At 44.4% G+C, this 22,105-nt stretch overlaps 1 protein-coding gene across 2 annotated transcripts in view; it reads left to right on the top strand.

Moving 5' to 3' along the window:
• Positions 1–22,105, top strand: part of AFG3L2 (AFG3 like matrix AAA peptidase subunit 2) — a 42,371-nt gene that overhangs the window by 6,777 nt on the left and 13,489 nt on the right. For both annotated transcript variants that reach the window (XM_006036337.3, XM_006036338.3), the window contains 6 exons: positions 2,077–2,226; positions 5,938–6,012; positions 12,151–12,275; positions 13,798–14,071; positions 14,785–14,922; positions 20,406–20,559. In XM_006036337.3, the coding sequence (XP_006036399.1) occupies positions 2,077–2,226; positions 5,938–6,012; positions 12,151–12,275; positions 13,798–14,071; positions 14,785–14,922; positions 20,406–20,559 (916 nt within the window). The remainder of the gene's footprint in view (positions 1–2,076; positions 2,227–5,937; positions 6,013–12,150; positions 12,276–13,797; positions 14,072–14,784; positions 14,923–20,405; positions 20,560–22,105) is intronic.

Genomic DNA, 22,105 nt, shown 5'->3' with positions numbered 1-22,105 from the left:
CGTGGCAGCGGGCCCAGGGGGGCAGATCCCTCATCTCGGTCTGGCAGGTGTGCAGCAGGTCACAGCTAGGCAGTAGCCACCACTGCCAGACTGCTGCAGTGGGTAAAGGCTGCAGGGAACTCTCAGGGCTGCTTCAGGAGTCCGGCTAGCACAAGGGGTAGTGTCCCTAGGTACCAATTGGCTGGGTCCCAAAAGCTCCTGAGAGTGAGTAGCCCTGAGCTACTTGCCAGGGCAGCTTTTTTTACTGCTGGGGCCAGGACAGGGCAGCTTTTTATACTGCGGAGGACATCACAGGTGCTGGCCCCAGGCTCTAGCTCCCCCTGGCTGCAGATCCAGGAGGAGCCAGGCAGGGTTATTTTGCCCCAAGTGGCACAATTTGCTCCACAGCAAAGTGCATGTACTAGCATGTGCACTGTGGCAAAAGCCCCAGCTCAACTTTGCACTGCTTCTATTTGAGGTGCTGCATGCGCACGTTCCCCAAGTGGCTGGAGGCTGCCTGCCTCATGGGCTGCACCAGGGTGAGCCACAGGCCCTGTGGGCTACACAGGTGCCTCCCCAGCTGCATTTCCTGCCTTTGTCTCTTATGTATCCACTGCTCCACTTTGTCTCACTTTACTTGGCCTCACCCTCAGCTGCCTGCTACCTGGGGTAGGGCAGAAGGTACAAGGAGGAGGGAGGGGCAGCTTGGAGACTCCAGCTGCTGCTGCAGCTAGAGCACTGTGTGGAGTGGTGGTTGGGCAGGAGCTGGAGGCCTCAACTTTAACCCCTCATCCATGGGCTGCCAGTTGGACAGCCCAGTTATAGAGAACTATCGACAAACAAGCGTTTTTTTCTGGATTCTTTTGTACTGCTACCAAAATATCTACATTTATAGTAATGAATATTAGAAAAAATATGTCTCTCTATTTACTCTGTGCATTCAACAGTTTGTTTGTGATTATAGTTTCTTTCCCCTGTGTATTTCAGTTTGCTAGTTTTCCTCCTTTGTTTGTATAGGATTTGTGTACTACACAATATTAGAGGGAGAATTATTTAAAACAAATGTGGTTGTTTTTATTTTTAAAAAATAGCAAACGTTAAGAGAATTTGGGTCAGGTGTTACATCTTTTGAAAATGTCTGACTGATTGCATTTCCAGTTGATTGTGTCCATGGGCAGATCTAGGATTTTGAAAAGGGCTATGTACTACATCATCCCATATAATACAACAAATTTTTCTCCAGTGAAAAAGAAATAAGGTGCTTTACTAATATGCTAAGGGCCAAGGTTATATTTTTTCAATTATAATTGAAACAGAAACATTAACTTTATTGGAATGTGCATTAATTTGCTATTTTATATAAAAGCACAACAAGTTAGGTAAAAGATAACGGAAAATACTGTTTAATTAGTCCTATAGTCATTGGAGATAAATGTGTGTCTCCTTTTTAGATTCATAAAACAAAGTCTAACCTTCTTGAGCATCTTGGCAGTGCACCTACTACTTCACTGAAAGTTATTTCCACAAAGATTTACTTGAATTAATGTTTTTAGCTAAAGTTAAAAACCATCTTCAATGCTGTTCAATAGGAGCAACACTACCAGGAGCAGCTAACAGACAGCAGAATTGCAAAAGAAAGCATAACTTAGTGGACTGTCAAGACTATTATAAAGGAGTGATGGCTATTAGCATCTGTGGAATGAAGTGTTTAAAAGGAATCGGGTAGATTATAATGAGCCATGAATTCAATTGAGTATCTCACTGCTACCTGAATAGAATTGCTGCTGCTGCTGCCATGCAGTTAGTTTTAAACTTTGGGTAGAATCAGGGGGTGTGACTTCACCACTGCATCTCCCTGGATCCACCTCTATTGTGTCCTCCTTTTTAAAGCACTTCAGGATCCTCTGACAAAGGCATGAGTGGGAGTGTTGTCTTAAGAGTATCAAAATCACAATATTTTAACAAATTAATTTAGGTTAGCTCAGTGCATTCTGAATTGAACCCTTGAAAACAGCAGCTATGCATTTCCTGCTTTTTATTTTTGGGTGTTTTCTGTAATCAAGACACTAATATTTTCTTATTCTTTTCATGTCTTAGGGTGACATTCCATGGGATGACAAAGATTTCTGGGTGTTCATCATGGGAAATACACTTGGCTGGCTTTCTCTTATATATTACATGTATAAAAGTGCTGAGAGAGAAATTACATGGAAGGATTTTGTTAATAACTACCTTTCTAAAGGAATGGTAAGTAGAGTTCAGGACAATCCTAAAGGGATATAAGTAAACTAACAGCATCATCAACATGAATTCTTTTGTCAGAGGACTGCACGGAAGTCCACAGAACCTCCTGTGGACAAGTATGGTGTAGCAGTCGTTGTGTCTTGTGTGACCCCCTTTTGCTTGACTTGCTTAGGAGCTGGTCCTTTTTTGAGGAAACTGAAGTGAAAGTTCTGGCCAAAAAATCCAAGGGGTTGTATGTGAACGTTAGATCTCTTCCTACAGTCTTGGATCTTTGCCTCTTCCAGTGCCATTACTTGCTTTTATGTAGGGAAGAGGAAGAAGGAGAAACCTAGGCCTGCCTTCTTTTCATCCTATGGACCATGTGTTAGGTAGAATATTCTTGTTCTCTAGTCTTTTAACAGTTTCTAAAGTCTATCCATCTGCTTCTCTATTCTACTTGGGCTGTCTCTTATAGTATTGGTTTCTAAGTGGCTTCTTGGTCACAGGTCAGAGAGACGATAAACCTTTCATTTAAAACTTTCTGGGAGTACTGCTGAGCATAGTGTATATACTCCATCTTATGAGCAAAGAACTGAATGAGCCATAACAACAAAATTAAACTAATAAGACCATTTCAGAACATCACAGTGAACTGAGATGAGCCCTCTCCACAGAAAACCATTACTAAAATGGGCTATTACATAAAACCAAATAAGTAGTCTCTTGGGCTTCTGTAAGACAAAAGCTGAAGCCTGGCCTCCATATAAGGTGAATATGTAAATTTCAATATTCAAACAGAAAGGCATTTCTCTGTTTTCCTTTTTATAATCTCTAAATATACATCAGCATTATTTTTTAAAAAGTGAGAAAACTACAATTAATTTTCAAGTAATTAGAATGTTCTATTTTAAAAATTTGCTTTTTTTCTTTTAAAAGGCCACTGTCATTAAAGGGGAAACAAAAAGATTGAAATCTGGTTCATTAAAATTAATAAAATTTACTCCTCTGCTTGTTGGGCTTTGAGGTCTATTTACCTGGTATGCCTGAGAGCTTCTTAATTTTATTGTTTTCTGGTATACTTAGTAATTTTTCTCTGTCTAAAATTTTTTACGTAGCTACAAGGAATATTTAAGGAAAAATGATCACAAAAGCAAAAGTTGAGGTTTAGGTGCAAGTGCAAGAAACTTTAAACTAATGTTACCATCTTCATGTCTTAAGGTTACAGTCGGAACTTTGAACATGAATAGAGTGTACCTGCATTGTGTTTTAGATGACTGGTTATTCAGTTTGAAATTATTTTATGCAGGGGGGGTTATCATATACATTCATGGGAGGATCAGGGCTGGGGTGGAACTGGGGAGCTTAGCCACATGATCTTTCAGCTGCATGGCCCATATACAGTTCACCTCTGAGCTCATGGGTTCATCAGCACAGCTTCTGTTGGATCCACTCCCTTGTTTCAGTCCCAGATCCCAGGGGTGAACAACACCACTATTCCCTTGCCTCCTGACATTTTTAGCATGTGTACCCCCCTCCCACCTTCCCAGTTTGCCCTTGTATGGATTTAATGCTGACAGTGTGTCAGTTACGTTAGGTAGTTTTGAACTTCTGAATTTGTTTGCATTAATTTCCAACTTTATTTTTGTATTAGTGTAACACCGTGGGTTTTTTAACACTTAATTTAATTTTGAGAGAACGGAAGAAGAACCTACCTATTTTGTGAGCTCCCCCAAATGTATGCATAAGACAGTAGTGCCACACACAGGCACTTGTTTCAATAATTTGCACAGTGAAATGCAATAGTACCCAAAAAATTTATAGGGTTAGGTTGTGTAGCACTTGTGAACCAAGTGGGGTTGGGGGTGGGGGGAGAAGTTATGCTGCTGCAGCTGATCCAGCTGATTGCTGTGACTTTTATTTCAGCTGTGTGGGACTACTCTTGTGCTCCTTCTAAGTGGAGACTTACTGCCCTTCGAAGTAAAATCTGCAGCAGACAGCTGTGCAGATCATCCTTCACTTGGCAACTCACTATGAGTTAAGTAGGTGGCGATTCACTTAGATATGGATCATCTTCAATCTACTGTAGCCTTTGTAGTGTTCTTGTATGTGTATAATAAGATTTTTGGGATGTTTTAAGCACAGTTTTCAAATGTAGATGCTCTAGTATGATGTAGTAATATGCATCCAAATAAGACTGTTTTTTCTGTGATTAAAATATGTCTGTTTGGGCATCTGGAGTGTGTCCTTTTAGTGCAGTACTCTTTTATTGTTGATTATGTTTAGATTCATGCACCTGCCCTTCCAAATAGGAGATTTTGGTTCCCCCTGCTTCAATGTCCGCTTGGATAGTGATTGAAAGAAATGTAAGTTGATATATGCATTTGCAGCTGGATACAAAAAGGTTACCCTCCTGACAGGCTGCATTTGTGTGTTCTATACCAGTGGTTCTTAACTTTTTTAGATTCAGGGTACCCCTCTGTACCATTTTTGATTTTTAGCAGCACCCTGGTGACATGGGATGCCCCTACTAACAAGTGGCACATACTGCACTGCTGACTCCCACCCACTCTGTGGTTTGGTAGGATCTTCCCTTCTAAGGATCTTCCCTAGGATCTTGCTGCTGTGCTGCCTCAGCTTATGTCAGTGGTTCTCAGCCAGGCTGCTGCCACCACACCCAGATAGAACTGCCCCACCTGTCTTGTGGACAGCCACATTGGGAAGGGCTGGGGCTGGGGCAGGAGCTCTTGCTTTTGACTGCTTTAGGGTTCTCTGATAAGCCTAAAGCAGGCAAAGGCATCAGGACACATGGTACAGAGACAGCTTCTGAGTGCTGCCATGCCTCTGGTATGGCCATGGCAGAGCTATTATTTTTTCAGTCTATTCATTCTCCCCGATGTTGGCATTCAGGACTGCTGCCCTGATCATCCTGCCTTAGTTATGCTACTGAAAGCAAACAAAAACCAGCCACTCTTACTACAGCTCTTCCTGGTCTGCTTCCCACTTCTCACCCTCCCCTCTTTAGAAACAGAGGCATGCAGGACAGTTCCACCTGCCCTGTGCACCTCTTTCTGGGAGACACCTAATTTGTAACCATTGGTTTTGTGTAGCAAACTGTTCTCTCCTGAGCTTTATTTAATAGAATACTGGATCCCTACTCTTAAATTTGATGCATATTTTATAACAGTTTTACTTCATCCTAATGAGTTTGGCTGTTCAAACAGCTTTTCAGTAGACATTTTCCAAAAGGGTTTGGATAAGTGAGGATGGTACTGTATTTTAAAGTATTGCTAGATTTGACATCAGGTGTTTCTCATTAAGACTGTCTTGTCTGAGCTCTTCAACTAAAGCTGTTTCTGAGTTATAATGTTGGTGTGTCAGAGACTAAGACTACCTAATTGTGAAACATCTTTCACTTGCTAATATCGGAAACATCCTAGTAGACTCTTGAACAGTTCATCTTTCAGAAGAAGAGGAAGACTGACAAATATCAGATTTAATGGGAAATTATTGATAGTTAAGCAACTGAAAGTAGTTGTCTGTAATAGAATGACCATCATGCACTGAACTATAGCCTCTATGCTGTAAGGGACTCCCAACCTTTAACTTTACTGTCTCTATACACTGAAAAGAAAATGAGGGTCCAAATTCATGTTGGAAATGTATCCTACTATTTTAGTAGTTAATCTAATCTGTCATTCATAACGTATTAAAATGTATCTTTCTTCTCTCTTACAGGTGGAGAGGCTAGAAGTGATCAACAAGCGTTTTGTTAAGGTGATCTTTATCCCAGGAAAGTCTCCGCCTGATGGGGTAAATTTTAACTTTTACTCTGGAGAAAGGCATTGCAGGAAACAGCAGATACTGTTTTATACTTCAGACACAAAACTTATAAAAAATCTGTCGGTGACTGTTCACTTTAACACTTTAGACCTGACAAGCTTATTGGTGCAACCTGCTCTACTTAAAAAAAAAAAAAAAAAGACACGTATCTATAGGCTGTGGTCAAGGGGCAGGCAAAATACAACCTGTGGGCTGGATCCAGCCTGCCAGACTATTTCATTTGGCCTGCAGATGCCCACCAATAAATTGTGCCCAGCCCATGTACTTTGCTCCCACCCTCGTGCATGGGAGGGCCCCAGCCAGCACTCACGGCTTTGGGGTAAGGCCACTACTGCAGTGACTGGGGGACCTGCTTGGCTTCCCTGGCCTAAAGCAGTGGCTTCTTATGTTCCTGCTGCTGTGCTTGCTCCAGGTAGCAGGTAGGGAAGCTGCAGCTGGGTGGAAGCATGGGGCTGGCAGGAGCCCAGAGTCGCACTCAGCAGGGTGGTAAGAGTGCAGAGCAGGGTAGGTGTATGGGGTGTGAGGGAGGATGGTGGGGTTGGGAGGACCATCGCATGTGCCTCCCATTCTCTTCCCCCCTCCACATGGTGCACAGCTTCTGCCGGCAGCAGCAGCAGGCCCTCGGGGTCCTTGCAGCCTGCACAGGTGCAGCTGCCAGGCAGTGCACAGCTCCAGCCACTTCCAAAAGCTGTGCTTGGCAGCAAGGAGCAGAGCCAGGCTGTATCACATGGGGCTCCCTGCTTTTCAAATGCAACGTCTAGGACTTGTGCGCCACTGTGGGGATGGAGCTGACAGCCTGCCCCCACCCCCGCCACCACATGCATCTCTTGGGACTTTTCTCAAAGTGGCAGGGAGCCCCACTTCTTGCTTCCTGATGGAGTCCTACCAGTTGTGTGTGGCGGTAGGTTGCAGGGAAGGGAGCTTGCTCCATTGCATGGGGATTTCCCCTAGTGGTGCGTGAGCCCCACATGATAGAGGCGGGCTGGCCTGGCTCCGCTCCTTGCTGCCACATGCAGCTCCCGGAACTGGCTGGAGCTACATGCTGTTGAACAGCTGCCCCGGCATGGGCCATGAGCATCTCAAGGTCCTGCCACCTCCTGCTGCTGGCTGTAAGCCATGGGTGGTGCATATAGGGAGATTCCCACCCTCCCTCACACCCCATAAACTCTACACACCCACACCCTGTCCACAACCCCTGCACAACCCTCCCACATATACACACACCCACACCCCCTCACAAACCCCACATACACACCCTAACATAGACACACCCACCCCCCCAACCTCCCCCACATACACACCCCACTAGAGATACACACCCATCCCCCCCACAATTTACGAGTAAGACTTTATTTTTGAGCTATTATGCAATCACCTCTACGTACACTACAGAAATGCACATAAATCAGGACAAAATATTTTTTTGAAATAAAATTAAAATATGTTATAGTAGATGTTTGACTTCTAATTTATGATTTCTGGTTCTAAGATGGTATCCCTCCCCCACCTCTGGAGTACTTCCAGGGTCAAGGGGAGGGACTTCTAGTGGCAAAGGTCAGGGGCTTAGAGGACAGGACTTCCGGTTCCAAGATGGTGACCAGGGGGCATGGCACCTTTCAAGGGGTGGGTTCACCCTTGCAGCCCTCGACTGCTCACCAAAACTCATTTAAGTGGCCCTCCAGCTGAAATAATTGCCCACCGCTGCTGTAGGCCTACCAGTCTAATTTACTAGAATCTGGTGTAAAGTTACTCTGGGGGAAAAAATTGAGAGTAAAACTACAACAACGTAACCTCTGTCAATGTAGATGTATGTCTGCTTCTATCCCAGAATAAACACGTTTTAAAACAGTGGTGATATTACTGGCTTCCCTGTCTGATGGTGACGGGCACTGTGGTAATGCTGACTACAGCAACTCTTTTGGGAGAGCTGGTTGTCTGTCTGCTCCAGATACGAGTATACAAAGTGTACACATTCTTTAAATATCCTGTCTTGTTTTCCTCATTCTCTTAGTTCCCTGTTTCTGTCACATGGGTATATGGCCAGAACCATGGCCCATTGATTTTTGTAAAGTAAAAATTAGCTTGTTGGCTCACTGTCTTATGCATAGCTTTTAGAAGTCTCTATATGCTTCATTATTTAGTAGTTTGCTTCTTTAGGTGGTGGAACATGTTGTGGACTATGAAAGTCTTCTAGTAACATGTTATGATTTTATAAATGTACTTAAAAAAAACCCTGAATGTTTACGATTCCACCTTCTCCTTTACTAGGTAAGTGTAAACTGACGGGAGAATTTTTGTTTAAGATCTTGAACAGCTATTCATTTACAGCAGTAGAAATTTATCAGGCAGTTTGCCTGCTGCTCCTTTGCTCCAAGTAATGGGAACAGAATAAGAGAGCAGCAGGTGCAGAGCAAGGAGCAGCTACTCCACTGTCCTCCGAGACTGGTCCATGAAGGGACCGGAAGCCACCACCAAAGCTCCCTGCCCACTCCAGTCTGGGAAGCCCTGATCTGGAGAATGGGAGTGGGGCTTTTCCCTGCTGTTCCACTTCTTTTCCAAATGGGACCAAACCAGGAAGGGAGCATACAGGCTTTCATTCTTGCAAGAGTTTATCTCACAAGGGATATCCTTCACATTGATAGGTTCCTTTTCTCCCAGAGGGTGTGTATTTCCCTTGGGAACAATTGAATGAACAATTTCTACTGGGAAAGTGGTGATTCTCCTTGTAGAAACACAATGCCTGTATGTAGCCTTATGTCATGTACCGAGATTCAGTTTCTCCTGGGAGAATTATTGCTCTCAGAAGTCCACCAATACATCGGTCCCATATCTAATTGGCACCAATATAAGGAAAATTCACAGCATCAGCAAATGAATTTTTTTGGCTAATGTGGCCAATAAATGCCTCATCTGTACGTGCAGCTGCAGCACAGCATGTAGGTGGCCAGGAGCACAGCCCAGCAGTGTGGAGAGCAGCTGGGTCTGGCTGTTAAATCTGTTGTGAAGGAAGGGGTATGGGGGAGCAGATTGAGTCTCCAAGCTGCCCAGCTGTATGTTGGCAGTCGGATCGATATCGACCATCGGTATTGACCCCAAAACTCTCTATCAGTGCACCCCTAATTGCTCTCCCAGTAAAAACCCTGAGTGTACAGATGTTCCAGTTTTTTTTCCCAGAGCAAAATTGGCTACTCAAGGAGAAAACTAGCTGGGAACAACTAGGAGAGCGAATATCTGTATATGTTCTCCTCTGAGGGAAGCCGCAACACAGTCCTCCAGTATCCCAAGGTGATGTATATGCAGCCTAAGTTACCTGTTTCTGGTTACCTGGAGAGGCAGCACTAATGCTGGGTAAAATGTTCCAAGGAGTAGAGTTCCCAAAGTTGAGGCTTGAAACCTTTTATTTTTAAAGAGTCCAAATGTAATATTGAAATGTTTAGTATAGATGTCAGATTTAATAATTCCAGACATGTAATTCACCACTGGCCATATCCTATAACAGCATTCAATATTATTAAGACGTTACATAGGGCCACATATTGCTTCTCGTGTTTATTTTTAGAATGTGCTCAAGGGGCTTTTGTAGGCTGCTGACTTTTGCTGAGCAAAGGTCTGGAAATCCCTCCAGGGTAAAGTGAAGTCTGCAGCAGTTACTTCATCAATGGAGCCAATATTCAGACTTATTTGTCTACCTACTCTTTAACCCATAAACCATCATTGGCCCTGGTTTCTCAACCAGTTCATGTTTAGGGCTACATTTTTTCCAGTGTTAGAATTTAAAAAACATTTTTAAGGCAAGTCACGGAATGGTCACGGTGAAAAAGGTAAATCATGGAAAGTGGTCTCTGCACTGTTTAAAGTCAAACTGTCAGGCTGTAAAAAGAAGTGCATGCAGTGTCAAGCTTTATGATAGAAGTGAAGAGCTGAGATGACAGCAAAATGAATTTTGTACATGTAACTTTGGCGTCCCATTTTTCTTTTTCTTTTTTTAATCTCTTAAGGTGAACTAGTCATTGCTGAGACAGGTCTGATCCTCTGTAATACAGCTGCATTTTTGGGGCTCTTGCTGTCTTAAGACTTCTAAGCAACCCTTGATTTTCCTTTCAGTGTCTGCTCAGTTCTCCTTGTGTTCTCCCACCCATAACAAGCAAAAAGGCCAGAACCAAAGCCTCTTTAAAGTTGCTTGCATATTACATATGACTTTTATGTTAGCAATGGCAAGAGTATCCTTCTTCTTGTGCGGGCCGGGAGCGACCCGAGCCCTTTTCCGTGCTGCACGCGGGCTGTGGCCAGCAGCCCGGGCACGCTGGGTCGGAGAGGGAAGGCCGTCAAGCTGGAATTAGGCACAAACACGTAGCGGTAGTTTTAAAGATTGTTTACTTACACCGAGATGGCAGCGGTGTAGGCTAGAAAACTTGCTTGAGTTGCGGTTACAGACAGAAAAGAAAACAAAACTCGAACCTGCAGGGCACGAGGGTACGTCGCAAAGGGTTCTGGCGACGGGAAGATATAAAATACGAGGGTACGTCGCAATGGGTTTCGGCGACGGGAAAATAAACCTGCAGGACTCGAACCCGGGTAGAAGAGCTCTGAGATCGGTCAAGGATTCACACGAAGTTTGCTAGGCTCCGTGGGTCCTTCTGCTCCACACACAGTTTGCTAGGCTCTGTGGGTCCGGTTCTTTTGCGCGCGGGAAGGGATACGTCTGGACTGCGCTCGGCGACGGGGAGAGGCTAGAGGTTGATCAGACCTCTGTTGCCTGCTTTAAATGCACTGGGTCTGTAAGGATCCGCAGCGCTTAGAGATCTTCACGCAGCGTGAAGTCTCCTCCTCCCTTGTTCGTAGAGTCCTCCAACTTGGGCGGAAGCCACTCAAGCCTCTTATACAGCTAGCAAGCCAATCACTAGCCGCCACGTGTGAATAATTTAGAACTGGCCAATAATGGGACTCGAATTAGCATACAAATGGCGGGAACTCTTTGCAACGAGCATTTCTGTGCTGCAACAAAGAAATGCACCCTGCAAAGAAAGCTTCAAATTGGCGGGAAACTCGTCCCTTGCACCGGGGTTTTCTTTTGCAGCAGAAAACTCCACCGTGCAAAGAAGCTATAATTTAGCGGGAACAATTTAGCAGTGCCGAAGCACACAAAAACAAAAATCACACCCTTTGGGTTGTGACACTTCTTATAGAAGTCTAGTCGTCTTCTAATACTGCTGACTTGGGTACTATATAATTTTGGTATTTTAGGTGATACACTAAGGGCACAGACAAGTGACAGTTTTCACCCAATGTAGCCCCTGAAAGCGCTGTGACCTAACACACATGCATGGCTGCAGAACACTTTAAAATGGCCCAGTTCCATAACAGTCTGAACCTTTATTATATGAGGGTTCGGATGAAGATGCTCCAAAGCGGAGTGCCTTCGTTGACTTGTATCAGCGTATGTTGGGAGCAGGCCTGAGCTGATGCAGCCCAGCCTTGCTCCTGGAGCTGTTTTCAGATTAGTAGAGGGAGCTCATTCTGGGGGTGCCCAGCCAGCATTGGAGGGTGGGATCAGGTGGATTGGAGCCCCCACCTCCCTGAGGTGGGAGACTCCAATCTCCCCCCTGTCATTATAATGCAGGCTGGGGAAACCCCAAAATAGACATCCCTCCCCTGCTTTCTCCCCCTCCCATCCTGAGACAGCATGGGCTGGGGACGAGGAGGAAAGAGAAAGGGCTAAGGGAAGAGGCTGCAGAGGACAAAGCCTCTCTCCCTTCCTCTGTCTGCTCCAAATTGGAGCTTGATTCCCCCACCCTCCCAACACAACGGTTTGAAGGATTGGTCTAACTCGTGGCACTATCTGTGAAGCAGCATGAGTTAAACCGCAGATCTGCATTTCTGTCTGTGCCCTAAATGCCATAGGTGTACTCGCCAAATCTAAATGCATTCTCTTCTGCAAGAAGTGTAAATCAGTTTTGCAAACTACATTATATATATATTTCTTGGTTATGAAAGACAAACCTAGTTCTTCAGCTTGAGCTTAAGCTTCTCTCTTTTTTTCACCTTTGCTGAATAGGGATGAAGCTGAAAGAACCTTTTGTAATGTTTGTAATTTTATTCTTTTTATAGCGTGAAGTCTGGTTTCATATTGGTAGCGTGGACACTTTTGAACGGAACCTGGAAACTGCACAGCAAGAATTAGGAATAGAAGCAGAGAAAAGATTACCTGTACTCTACGCAGCAATGAATGATGGGTAAGAAACTTACCCTATTATTTAACTTTAACTAAATTATTTAAACTTATACCTATTATTTAAGGAAACAGTGCATCTCTTTCACAGTGCACTAGATGGCAGTACTACCAGTGATGCTCTCTTTTTTGACTTAATTGTTCTAGTATGTCTGTCAGTGAGCAGGGACTTGGTTGTCTCTATTCAAAGATGCCTTGTAATTTTTTTATGAGCTTAACATCTTATTATATAATGAATTTCATATTTCTGTGTGTCCACTGTTGGTCCTTTTTGTGCAGTAAGACAAACTTAAATTTTTAGCGCTCTTAGAATCCCTACAAAGAGTAAAGGATTGATGTACAATAAATAATATAAAAATTGGTATAAATAGATTTATATTGCATTAGTCTTGGATGGCTTAGCTTTCATGAGTTGGCTCCAACACAGCAGACTATAGCTGCTTCTCTTATTAGGTGTATCAGTAGTAACCACTGAATGGCTTATTTCAGTAACTAGTTTCAAGCTGGTCTAGTTTAGAGGTTCCAAACTCCCTTGGTGTCATGGGCTGGCTCTGGAGCCACTGCACTTGCATTGTAAGCAGTAGCAGTGTTGACCACTGCAGGTTCTTGAGCCATGGCGATTAAGATACTTGTCAACCTTCCACTCCTGACATGTCTGCAGCAGGGCTCTTCCTGTCATAATTTGGCAGCAGACCCTACCCCTGAATTCCTAGCCCCTCCAGCAGCCCCACAGGTCAGATGATATAGCTTGCAGCCCATATCCAGCCTGCTAGCTGCATTTGGTCTAAGCTAATATTGAAGGAAAGACTTGCTTATCTATGTGAAAATAAGTGTTGTGCGTCAGAACCCTTTAGTTTGTGAAGTGAACTTCTGAGTCCTGTACTTCAGCCAGGAGCTTGCAGTGCCTCAGTGGTTGGTTTGTTTGGTGTTTTGCTTGTTGGTCTGTTATGCCTGGGATCCTCTACATATGTTGTTGATTTCTCCCTCTTATATTATGTGATGATGCTGTGCTGTTCCCCATTTTCTGTATAACAACAGGAAAAATAGTTCAGTGTTTCAGGTGCTAGCCTGAGCATGCAAAGATTAGGGTTCTGTTTCCTGTGTTGCCATGGCACAGGGTGACTGAGCCAGGTCACTTAATCTCTGTGCTTCAGTTCTCCATCAGAAAGAAGGAGATATAATAGTAATTTCTGACTTGGGAAGGTATACCATGAGCGTAAAAGCATAAAGGACAATGAGGAGGTTAGATAATGTCCAAGGTAAAAAGCCTGCAAAAAGCAGAAGTGGGTATGTGGAAGATGATTAGTAAGTTTTAGCCAATCAGCCTGAACATGGGAAAGGGGAGATAAAGGGATTGAAGGAAGGAGAAAGAAGGAACAAAAAACACTTTGATAAAAATTTGAAAACCTCTTGGCCTTTTAACTTAAAGGCTACAGATTTATAGAACATTGTCTTTTTTTAATAATGTCGATTATGTAACTTATTTTCATATGCATTAATAACTTGCGTGACTTTTTTTCTTTCAGTTCATTTCTTCTGAGCCTGCTACCTACAGTCCTTATACTTTCCTTTTTATGGTATATAATAAAAAGAGGGCCTGCAGGCATGGGTCGAACAGGACGGGGAATGGGAGGACTTTTCAGTGTGGGTGAAACCACAGCCAAGGTCCTGAAAGATGAAATAGATGTGAAGTTTAAGGATGTAGCTGGCTGTGAAGAGGCCAAGTTAGAGATCATGGAGTTTGTCAACTTCCTGAAAAACCCAAAACAGTATCAGGATCTAGGAGCAAAAATCCCGAAGGTGAGGAAACAACAGTTTAGTAGGTGCAGTAGATGCAACTGTTTTAACCAATGTACTGAAGCTTTTTCTTGTGTAATCTAAAATTATTTCAGTTATGTATATATTTCCTAGGCATTCTGAATTAGATCAGTAATTTTGAAGCAGATGATTCATTCCAACTCTTTTCTTTTGACCAAAAATCTGAAGAAAAATTAATAGCCCATAGTGTATATGTAGTGCAACAATGCTTCTGAAGCGCATGTACTTCCGATAACAGGTTTTTTTCATTTAGACAGCCTGACATATGTTTGTGTCAGTCAAAATTTTTTATGTATTTATATATAGTAAATGTATGCCTAATATTTTATAATCAATTGACAAAGAATTGTCTGTTTTTTTAGCCCGATCCTAGGTTGTGCCCATGTGCTTAAATTGCACCAGCTAAATACAAGAACCTAGTTTTAATATTCTGGATCAAAATGTTTTGAGCTAAATCTTCAAAACCTGTTAAATGGCAACAAGTTACCTGAGTTTTGATACCGCATTCAGGTTTAAATGAGATCAGAATTGAGATCTTAGCCTCCTAAAATCAGTTTTGCTCCCCATTCTAAATATTCCCTTCGTTGATTATCCTAAAATATACTGTAGAAGATCTTTGGGTGAGATTTATGTATATATTATGTTTCTTCCCGTGAAAGAAGTTAACTGTGCTTTTTTTCCCCCCCCCCCCCCAGGGAGCCATTCTGACAGGTCCTCCAGGTACTGGGAAAACACTGTTAGCTAAAGCTACAGCTGGAGAAGCTGATGTCCCTTTTATTACAGTTAACGGCTCTGAGTTTTTAGAGATGTTTGTTGGTGTGGGTCCAGCTCGAGTAAGTCTTTGGCACTGTTGTGTTATTTCACTGTCAGCTGTTAAAAGGATGCTCTCAAAGTTAGTAGGCTAAAAGCCTGATATATCTTAAGTTACAGTTATCTATTCAATGTATTCTGGTAGTAGCACCAGATGTACTTAAAAGGTTCACCATGAAGTTGATTATAATGTATGTTAAAAAAATCTGTAATTTATTCTGTAAGTGCAAGTCATCCATGCCTGTGATACTTGATCACTTTACTCTGCTTTCTGAAGTTTGCACTAAAACTTCCTCTCAAGCCCTACAGTGAAGTACATATGTAGTTATCTAGAACTGGACACGGTACTCCAGCTGCGGCCTGACCAGTGCCGTGTAGAGAGGGAGAATCACCTCCCTGGACCAGTTTGTGAAGGACTTTTCATAGATGTTAGGGTCAGAAGGGACCTCAATAGATCATCGAGTCCGACCCCCTGCATAAGCAGGAAAGAGGGCTGGGTCTAGATGACCCCAGCTAGATGCTTATCTAACCTCTTCTTGAAGACCCCCAGGGTAGGGGAGAGCACCACCTCTCTTGGGAGCCCGTTCCAGACCTTGGCCACTCTAACTGTGAAGAAGTTCTTCCTAATGTCCAGTCTAAATCTGCTCTCTGCTAGCTTGTGGCCATTATTTCTTGTAACCCCCGGGGGCGCCTTGGTGAATAAAACCTCACCAATTCCCTTCTGTGCCCCTGTGATGGACTTACGGATGCATGACAAGGTGCGACTGGCTCTGCAATTGGCTCTGCCAACTACTTCATCACATTGACGACTCATGTTCATCCGGGAGTCAACAGTGACTCCAAAATCTCTTTCTCCCTCAGTGGTGCTGAGACGGTCAGAAAGAGCTTTTGGAGTTACTGTTGACTCCCGGATGAACATGAGTCGTCAATGTGATGAAGTAGTTGGCAGAGCCAATCGCACCTTGTCATGCATCCGTAAGTCCTTCACAAACAGGTCCAGGGAGGTGATTCTCTCTGTGCGGCACTGGTCAGGCCGCAGCTGGAGTACTGTGTCCAGTTCTGAACACCACACTTCAAGCGGGATGCGGACAACCTGGAGAGGGTCCAAAGAAGAGCCACTCATCTGATTGGATGCCTGCAGGGAAGGCCCTATGAGGAAAGGCTAAGGGACTTTAACCTTTTCAGCCACTCCAAGAGAAGGTTGAGAGGGGACCTTGTGGCAGTGTACAAATTCATAAGGGGAGAGCGACATGAAGTAGGTGATGATCTGTTTACCAGGGCACCCCTTGGAACAACAAGGAACAATGACCATAAGCTATTAGAGAGTAGGTTTAAACAGGACATCAGAAAAAATTTCTTCACAGTCAGGGTTGCCAGGATCTGGAATGGGCTTCCAAGGGAGGTGGTGCTTGCCCCATCCTTGGGGGTCTTCAAGAGGAGACCCCCAAGGACAGGCACGTGGCTGAGATCACGTGATCCCAGGTTTGGTGACCCTTTTGTTGCCTGCCAGGAGCAAGGTGTCGGACTAGATGGCCCACTGAGGTCCCTTCCGACCCTAGAATCTATAAAGTATTTAGTTGCTCAGTTAACTGCATTCCTGGCAATGTGTCTTTCCCCCCCCCCTTTAAATTTAGTTAGCATTTCTTTGAAACCCTTGCTTTTTTTAAGTGTCTGGCCTTACAGTTGTTGGAGCTTAAAAAAAAAGTTTCTGGCTGAAATTTGAACAAAACTTAATCAAAGGGTCTTAGGTGGGGTTTTTTTTTGTTGTTACCATAAATCAAAAAGCAAACACAAATGTTTCTAATTCTCCCCCTCCTCCTTGACACAATCATGGAATATTATGAAATGTAGAGGTCATCTTTCTGATCTTAGTGTTTACAGCTTTCAGACAAAACTATAATGTAACAGGCTTTAGTCACTGTGGCAGGGCACTGTAGGTGCCTGCCACTTTACGGGCTCAGCCAAGCAACCACCAGGTGCTTGATTGCGGTGGCCATTTTACATCCCTGGCTGTCTATATAAACAGAGCAGTTTGCTGTTAGCAGGCCAGGCAGTAACATTGCCTGGCTGCAAGGCTGCATGCAACATCCCAGAGGTAAGGGCAGGAGCTGTAGGGGATGGTTTGGAGGCTCCTGGTCCTGGCCATGACCTAAAACTGCACCCTGCCGGGAGTGGGTGGCCTGGTGGTGCTCCTAGTGGTGCGGGAGCCTCCAGAAAATGCCAGGCCAGTTACCATCCCAGTGAAAGGAAGTATAGGGGCTCCTTAACCCCAGCTCTAACCTTCAGGTGTGCTATTTGAACCATGTGATCCAGGGAAGGCCAGGTAAGCTTCAAGAAGCACCTGAGCCTGCTGGGGTGAGTGACCCCACGGGGCCAGGCACGCTTCATGAAGCACCTGAGCTGAGAATTGGGGACCCCGATCCCTGAGTGCAGGCAGGAGATGTAGACCCAACCGAGGGACTTGACTGGTCAATACTGGGGCCAGGACCAGAAGGCTCAAAAAGGCCGGGGGCCCACCGCGAGGGACACCCATATAGAGCAAAGAAGCTTGGGGTCCCGACTGGCCTGAGACAGGGCCAGGGCTTATAGGAAAGCCGAAGGTCCCATGGAAGGGGCCACAACTAATGGATGAAGGAGACAGTTGAGTACACTGCCTGAGATGCCATATTTGAGGCTTGGGCCATGGTGTAGGGGTGGAACGGAGCCGCGGATAGCCCCCACAATATCGGGGTATATAATGGGCAGCCTTCCTTCTAATTAACACCTCAATTATGTTCCATCTAGGCATGGCAGACAAGACAGGTGGGTGGCGTGCCCAGAGGCAGGTGGGGAAACTAGCATTGTGGGTAGTCCGGGAGCCCTACTTTGCCACAGTCACAAGCTAACATAGATTTGCAACCAGTGTTACTGATAAAATTGCTGCTTGCGCTAACCTGATTTTTGGGTGCTATGGATGAGTATTATGTTAGAGTATCATGAAGCATGTTAAGTAAGTTCATAAACTGTTAGCTTTGACTTGTATACACAATTTATTTTTTGGGGGGAGGGAGCAGAAATTCCTGTACCTGAATGAAGTAGGGTTAAAATTGGACCAGTTACTTCATTTATATGTGCAAGAGCCTGCAGCAGTAAACTGTTGCACTTGACACCTGCTGCATAGTCTAGAGCAGCAGCAGCTACCCCTTCCCTTTTGAAACTGCTCCACGTATACTGTCGATACCCAAAGACTGTGACATTACAGTCCAAGTAGGCTGAACTAAGGCCATCTGGGAAGCCTTGCTACTGACATTTCAGAGCTTTTGAGTGCTTGACTTCGCAACTTTAATGTTCTCTTAATATAAATTGTACATAAAGAAAACACTAGCACTTGAGTTGCATTTATTTCTGTTCCACATTCCTTTTGACTTTTTTGGATATGCTTCTAATTCTATGCTTCTAACAAGGAATAACGGCCACAAGTTGGAGAGTAGGTTTAGATTAGACATCTGTAAGAACTACTTCACAGTAAGGGTAGCTAGGATCTGGAACCAACTTCCAAGGGAAGTGGTGCTGGCTCCTACCCTGGGGGTCTTTAAGAAGCGGCTTGATGCCTGCCTGACTGGGGTCAATTGAGCCCAGTTTTCCTCCTGCCCAGGCAGGGGGTCAGACTTGAAGATCTACAAGGTCCCTTCCGACCCTACTTCTATGATTCTATGATAATTGCAGCTTTAGCAGCTTAAATGATAAAGCTCTGAAGCTGATCTGTGTTCTTACACTACTTCTCATAGACCTTGCCAGATTATTCCCATGATTTCATTTCCTGTTCTTTGTTAGTTTTTTTCAGTTATTTGGCCTGTTTTCTTGCTATAGTAAAAGCTCCATTAACTGGCACCTTACAAGCCAGCATGTTCTATTAACCGGCATGCTGGCTTGTAAGGTAAAATGAAACCGGAAGTGCCCATCGTGGCACTTCCAGTTTCTCCGAGCCCCCATGGCCCGGGGCAGAGCAGCCTGCGCTGCTGCGCCCCTATGGCCTAAGGCATAGGAGGCTGCACAGGGCCCGCCTCCTTGTCCCTTGGGCTCACAGGAGGGTTGGCAATGCTGTGGGAAGGTCAATGACGCCTGTTCATTGACATCTGTTTGGGCCGCTCAGTTAACCGGCATATTTTGTTATCCAGCACCCCCCGTTTTCCATGGGTGCTGGATAACAAAGCTTTTACTGTATATTATTTCTAATGAAACAACCTGATCTGGTGAGCGAACAGAATTACTGCATGCTGCCGTCTGGTCGTAGTTCAAGTGCCTTGTTCATAAAATTCAAACCGTTTTAAACACAGACCTGGAGACACGATATCAGTGCTCCTTTGTAATAAAGAATCAGCTCCTTTCTGTAATAAAACTCTGAAAGCTTTTACACTAACCTCCTCCACACACAATTTTAATATTTAACTTGTGTGCTTTCCAGAAATACTGTACTACAACACACCCATGTATTTGTTTCATTCTGTTCATTATGCCACTTAATTCAAGAAAATTACAATTTAAAGGATGTTCACTCTTCACAGCAGAACTGTATAAAATTTGTACCTTTCTCAACATACCTGTTCTTGTTTAGAATATTATCTGTTGATTTAATGGAAAGGGAAGTTGGCTGTTTTTCTGCTGTTACTTCATTTTGGATTTTTTAGCAGTCTGCAGTTGGTTGGTATAGTTGGGTACATCTACATGTGCCATTAAGGCAGTGTACTAAACTCTGACAGTTCACACTGGAGAAAACTGCTTCTGGATTCAGTGTTTACACGTGTGCCTGGGACTGCAGCACTTTGAGCTGAGGCGGAGAAGCCCTGGGCTGCCAGGGGGCCCAGGGACTCAGTCCCAGGCTCCAGGTGGTGGCATCAGGCAGCATCGGGGCTGGCTGGGACACAGGGGTGCTACAGTGTGTGGCTAGGTGGTAGATACCCTCCACACTTTAGCACCCTCATGCCCCAGCCAGATCTTGTCACTGTGTACATGTGCATTTTGAAGAGTAAATTACTTCACCATAAGATAGTACTGTCCCTAACAGTACAATCCTATGGTAGAGTTAATTAATTTACTGTGCCCTAACACTGGCACAGTGTGTAGACTGTGATGCTTTACCGCAGAGCTATTTAGTTAACCCTTCAGTAAAGCGCATGTGTAGATGCACCCACTGTGAGCAACTTTTTTATAAGTATTCTGAGGTTCATTCAGGAACACTTATATAAACAAATGAAAGGCAATGAGTGTACACAAGTATTACCAAGGAGGACAAATTTATAAAACTTCTGGTCACACATGACTGATTTTGAGTGAGCTACACCACTGTAGTAGCTACAGCAGTCTTCCAGAGCTTTCTGAGTTGGGCAGGAGACTTGAACATTCAGTAGCGAGAATAGCTGGCAGTATAACAACCAGTAGTGTGATAGTGGTATTGATCTTGCTCACACATGTTTTATGTACCTTAAGATGATTAAAAATAACTCATGTATTTTGCTGTCTTGTTAAGGTCCGAGATTTATTTTCTCTTGCTCGTAAAAATGCCCCTTGCATTCTCTTCATTGATGAAATAGATGCAGTAGGACGGAAGAGAGCACGGGGCAACTTTGGAGGGCAAAGTGAACAAGAGAACACACTCAACCAGCTTCTAGTAGAAATGGATGGTAAGTATTCATCTTCTAATAACAGTGTATAATAAGCTCTTGGGCATCTGTTGATTCTTTTGTGATAGATTGACATAATGTTTGAGTCCAATAATTTTTCCCCCCACTTAGTATCAATCTGGGCATGGGGGGAGGGGAGGAAAAAATACCCAAATGAGTGGTCTTGCTCTTCTCATCAGTTAGCCAGGATTTCAGCTGAGGTTTGAGAGAGAATGTATACGTGAAAATGAACACACATGTTCTTTCCCCATTTAAATTTAAGAAAGACTACTCAGTTTGGCAGAGTTTGAGGTGTTTGAGTGCATTCAGGAATTATAAGCGCTGACAGTGTTTGACGCCTTAGTTCCCCATGGCAGAATTGGGTGAAGATGTTGCACAAAACTGGTCTGCATCTTTAGCAGGCTTCAGCTAGTGTTGTGAGGTTCACAATTTCATAAGTGTTCTATTTGCTGTTAGTTGCTTTGGTTAAACTAGTACTTTAATTCAGAAACTTGCCCAAAGCAGAGCTGAAAGTGTGTTCATCTAATTGTGAAAATATGGAAATATTTTGCCAAATATTTGAACATCATAGTATCATTGTCTTTGATCATAATGTAAAGGAGGGGTGCTCAGCCCACAGGCCAAATGCCACCCACTGCACCGTATCATCTGGAGAGCCTTGTGTCCTGGATCTGGAGCCCAATCTTAGTGCAGAGGGCTGGGCAGGGGCAGCAACATGCCCCAGGGCCCAATCCCAGTGGGGTAGGGCAGGCAGGGGCAATTTCATGGCCCTGTGGGGGCGGGGGGCTGGGCAAGGGTGGCACCAGGCCCCAGGACTGAATCTTGGCCTGGCTTGCTGGGGTGGAAAAGGGCAGTGCTGGACCCCCTAGGATAAATCCTGGCAATGGAGGCAAGGGAAGGAGTAACTAGTAAGGTAAGGTAAGGTAACTAGTAGGGTGAAAGTGCTAGACTTTAGGAAAGCTGATCTCAATGAACTCAGGCGATTAGTCAAGGACACACTGCAGAGTAGGAGTTTTGAAGTGATGGGAGCCCAAGAAGGGTGGCTGTGCCTTAAGGAAACGATCCTTCGGGCACAAAGCAAGTTGATCCCCATGCGAGGCAAAAGAGGGAAAGGGGCCAGGAGGCTTCCCTGGCTGACCAGAGAAATCCAGGGCAGCCTAAGGGCCAAGAAGGGAGTACATAAAAAGTGGAAACAGGGAGAGATCACCAAAGACGAATATACCTCCTCTGCTCGTGTTTGTAGGGAGGCAGTTAGACGGGCCAAAGCTACCATGGAGCTGAGGATGGCAACCCAAGTAAAAGACAACAAGAAATTGTTTTTTAGATATATAGGGAGTAAAAGGAAGGCCCAGGGAGGAATAGGACCCCTGCTAAATGGGCAGAAACAATTGGTGACGGACAGAGGGGACAAGGCTGAACTCCTCAACGAGTTCTTTGCCGCAGTGTTCCTAAGTGAGGGGCACGACAAATCTCTCACTGGGGTTGTAGAGAGGCAGCAGCAAGACGCCAGACTACCATGTGTAGACCCTGAGATGGTGCAGAGTCA

Source organism: Alligator sinensis, unplaced genomic scaffold (genome assembly GCF_000455745.1).
Source record: "Alligator sinensis unplaced genomic scaffold, ASM45574v1 scaffold1143_1, whole genome shotgun sequence".
Taxonomy (NCBI): Eukaryota; Metazoa; Chordata; order Crocodylia; family Alligatoridae; genus Alligator; species Alligator sinensis.
This window is presented reverse-complemented; position numbering and strand designations above follow the sequence as displayed.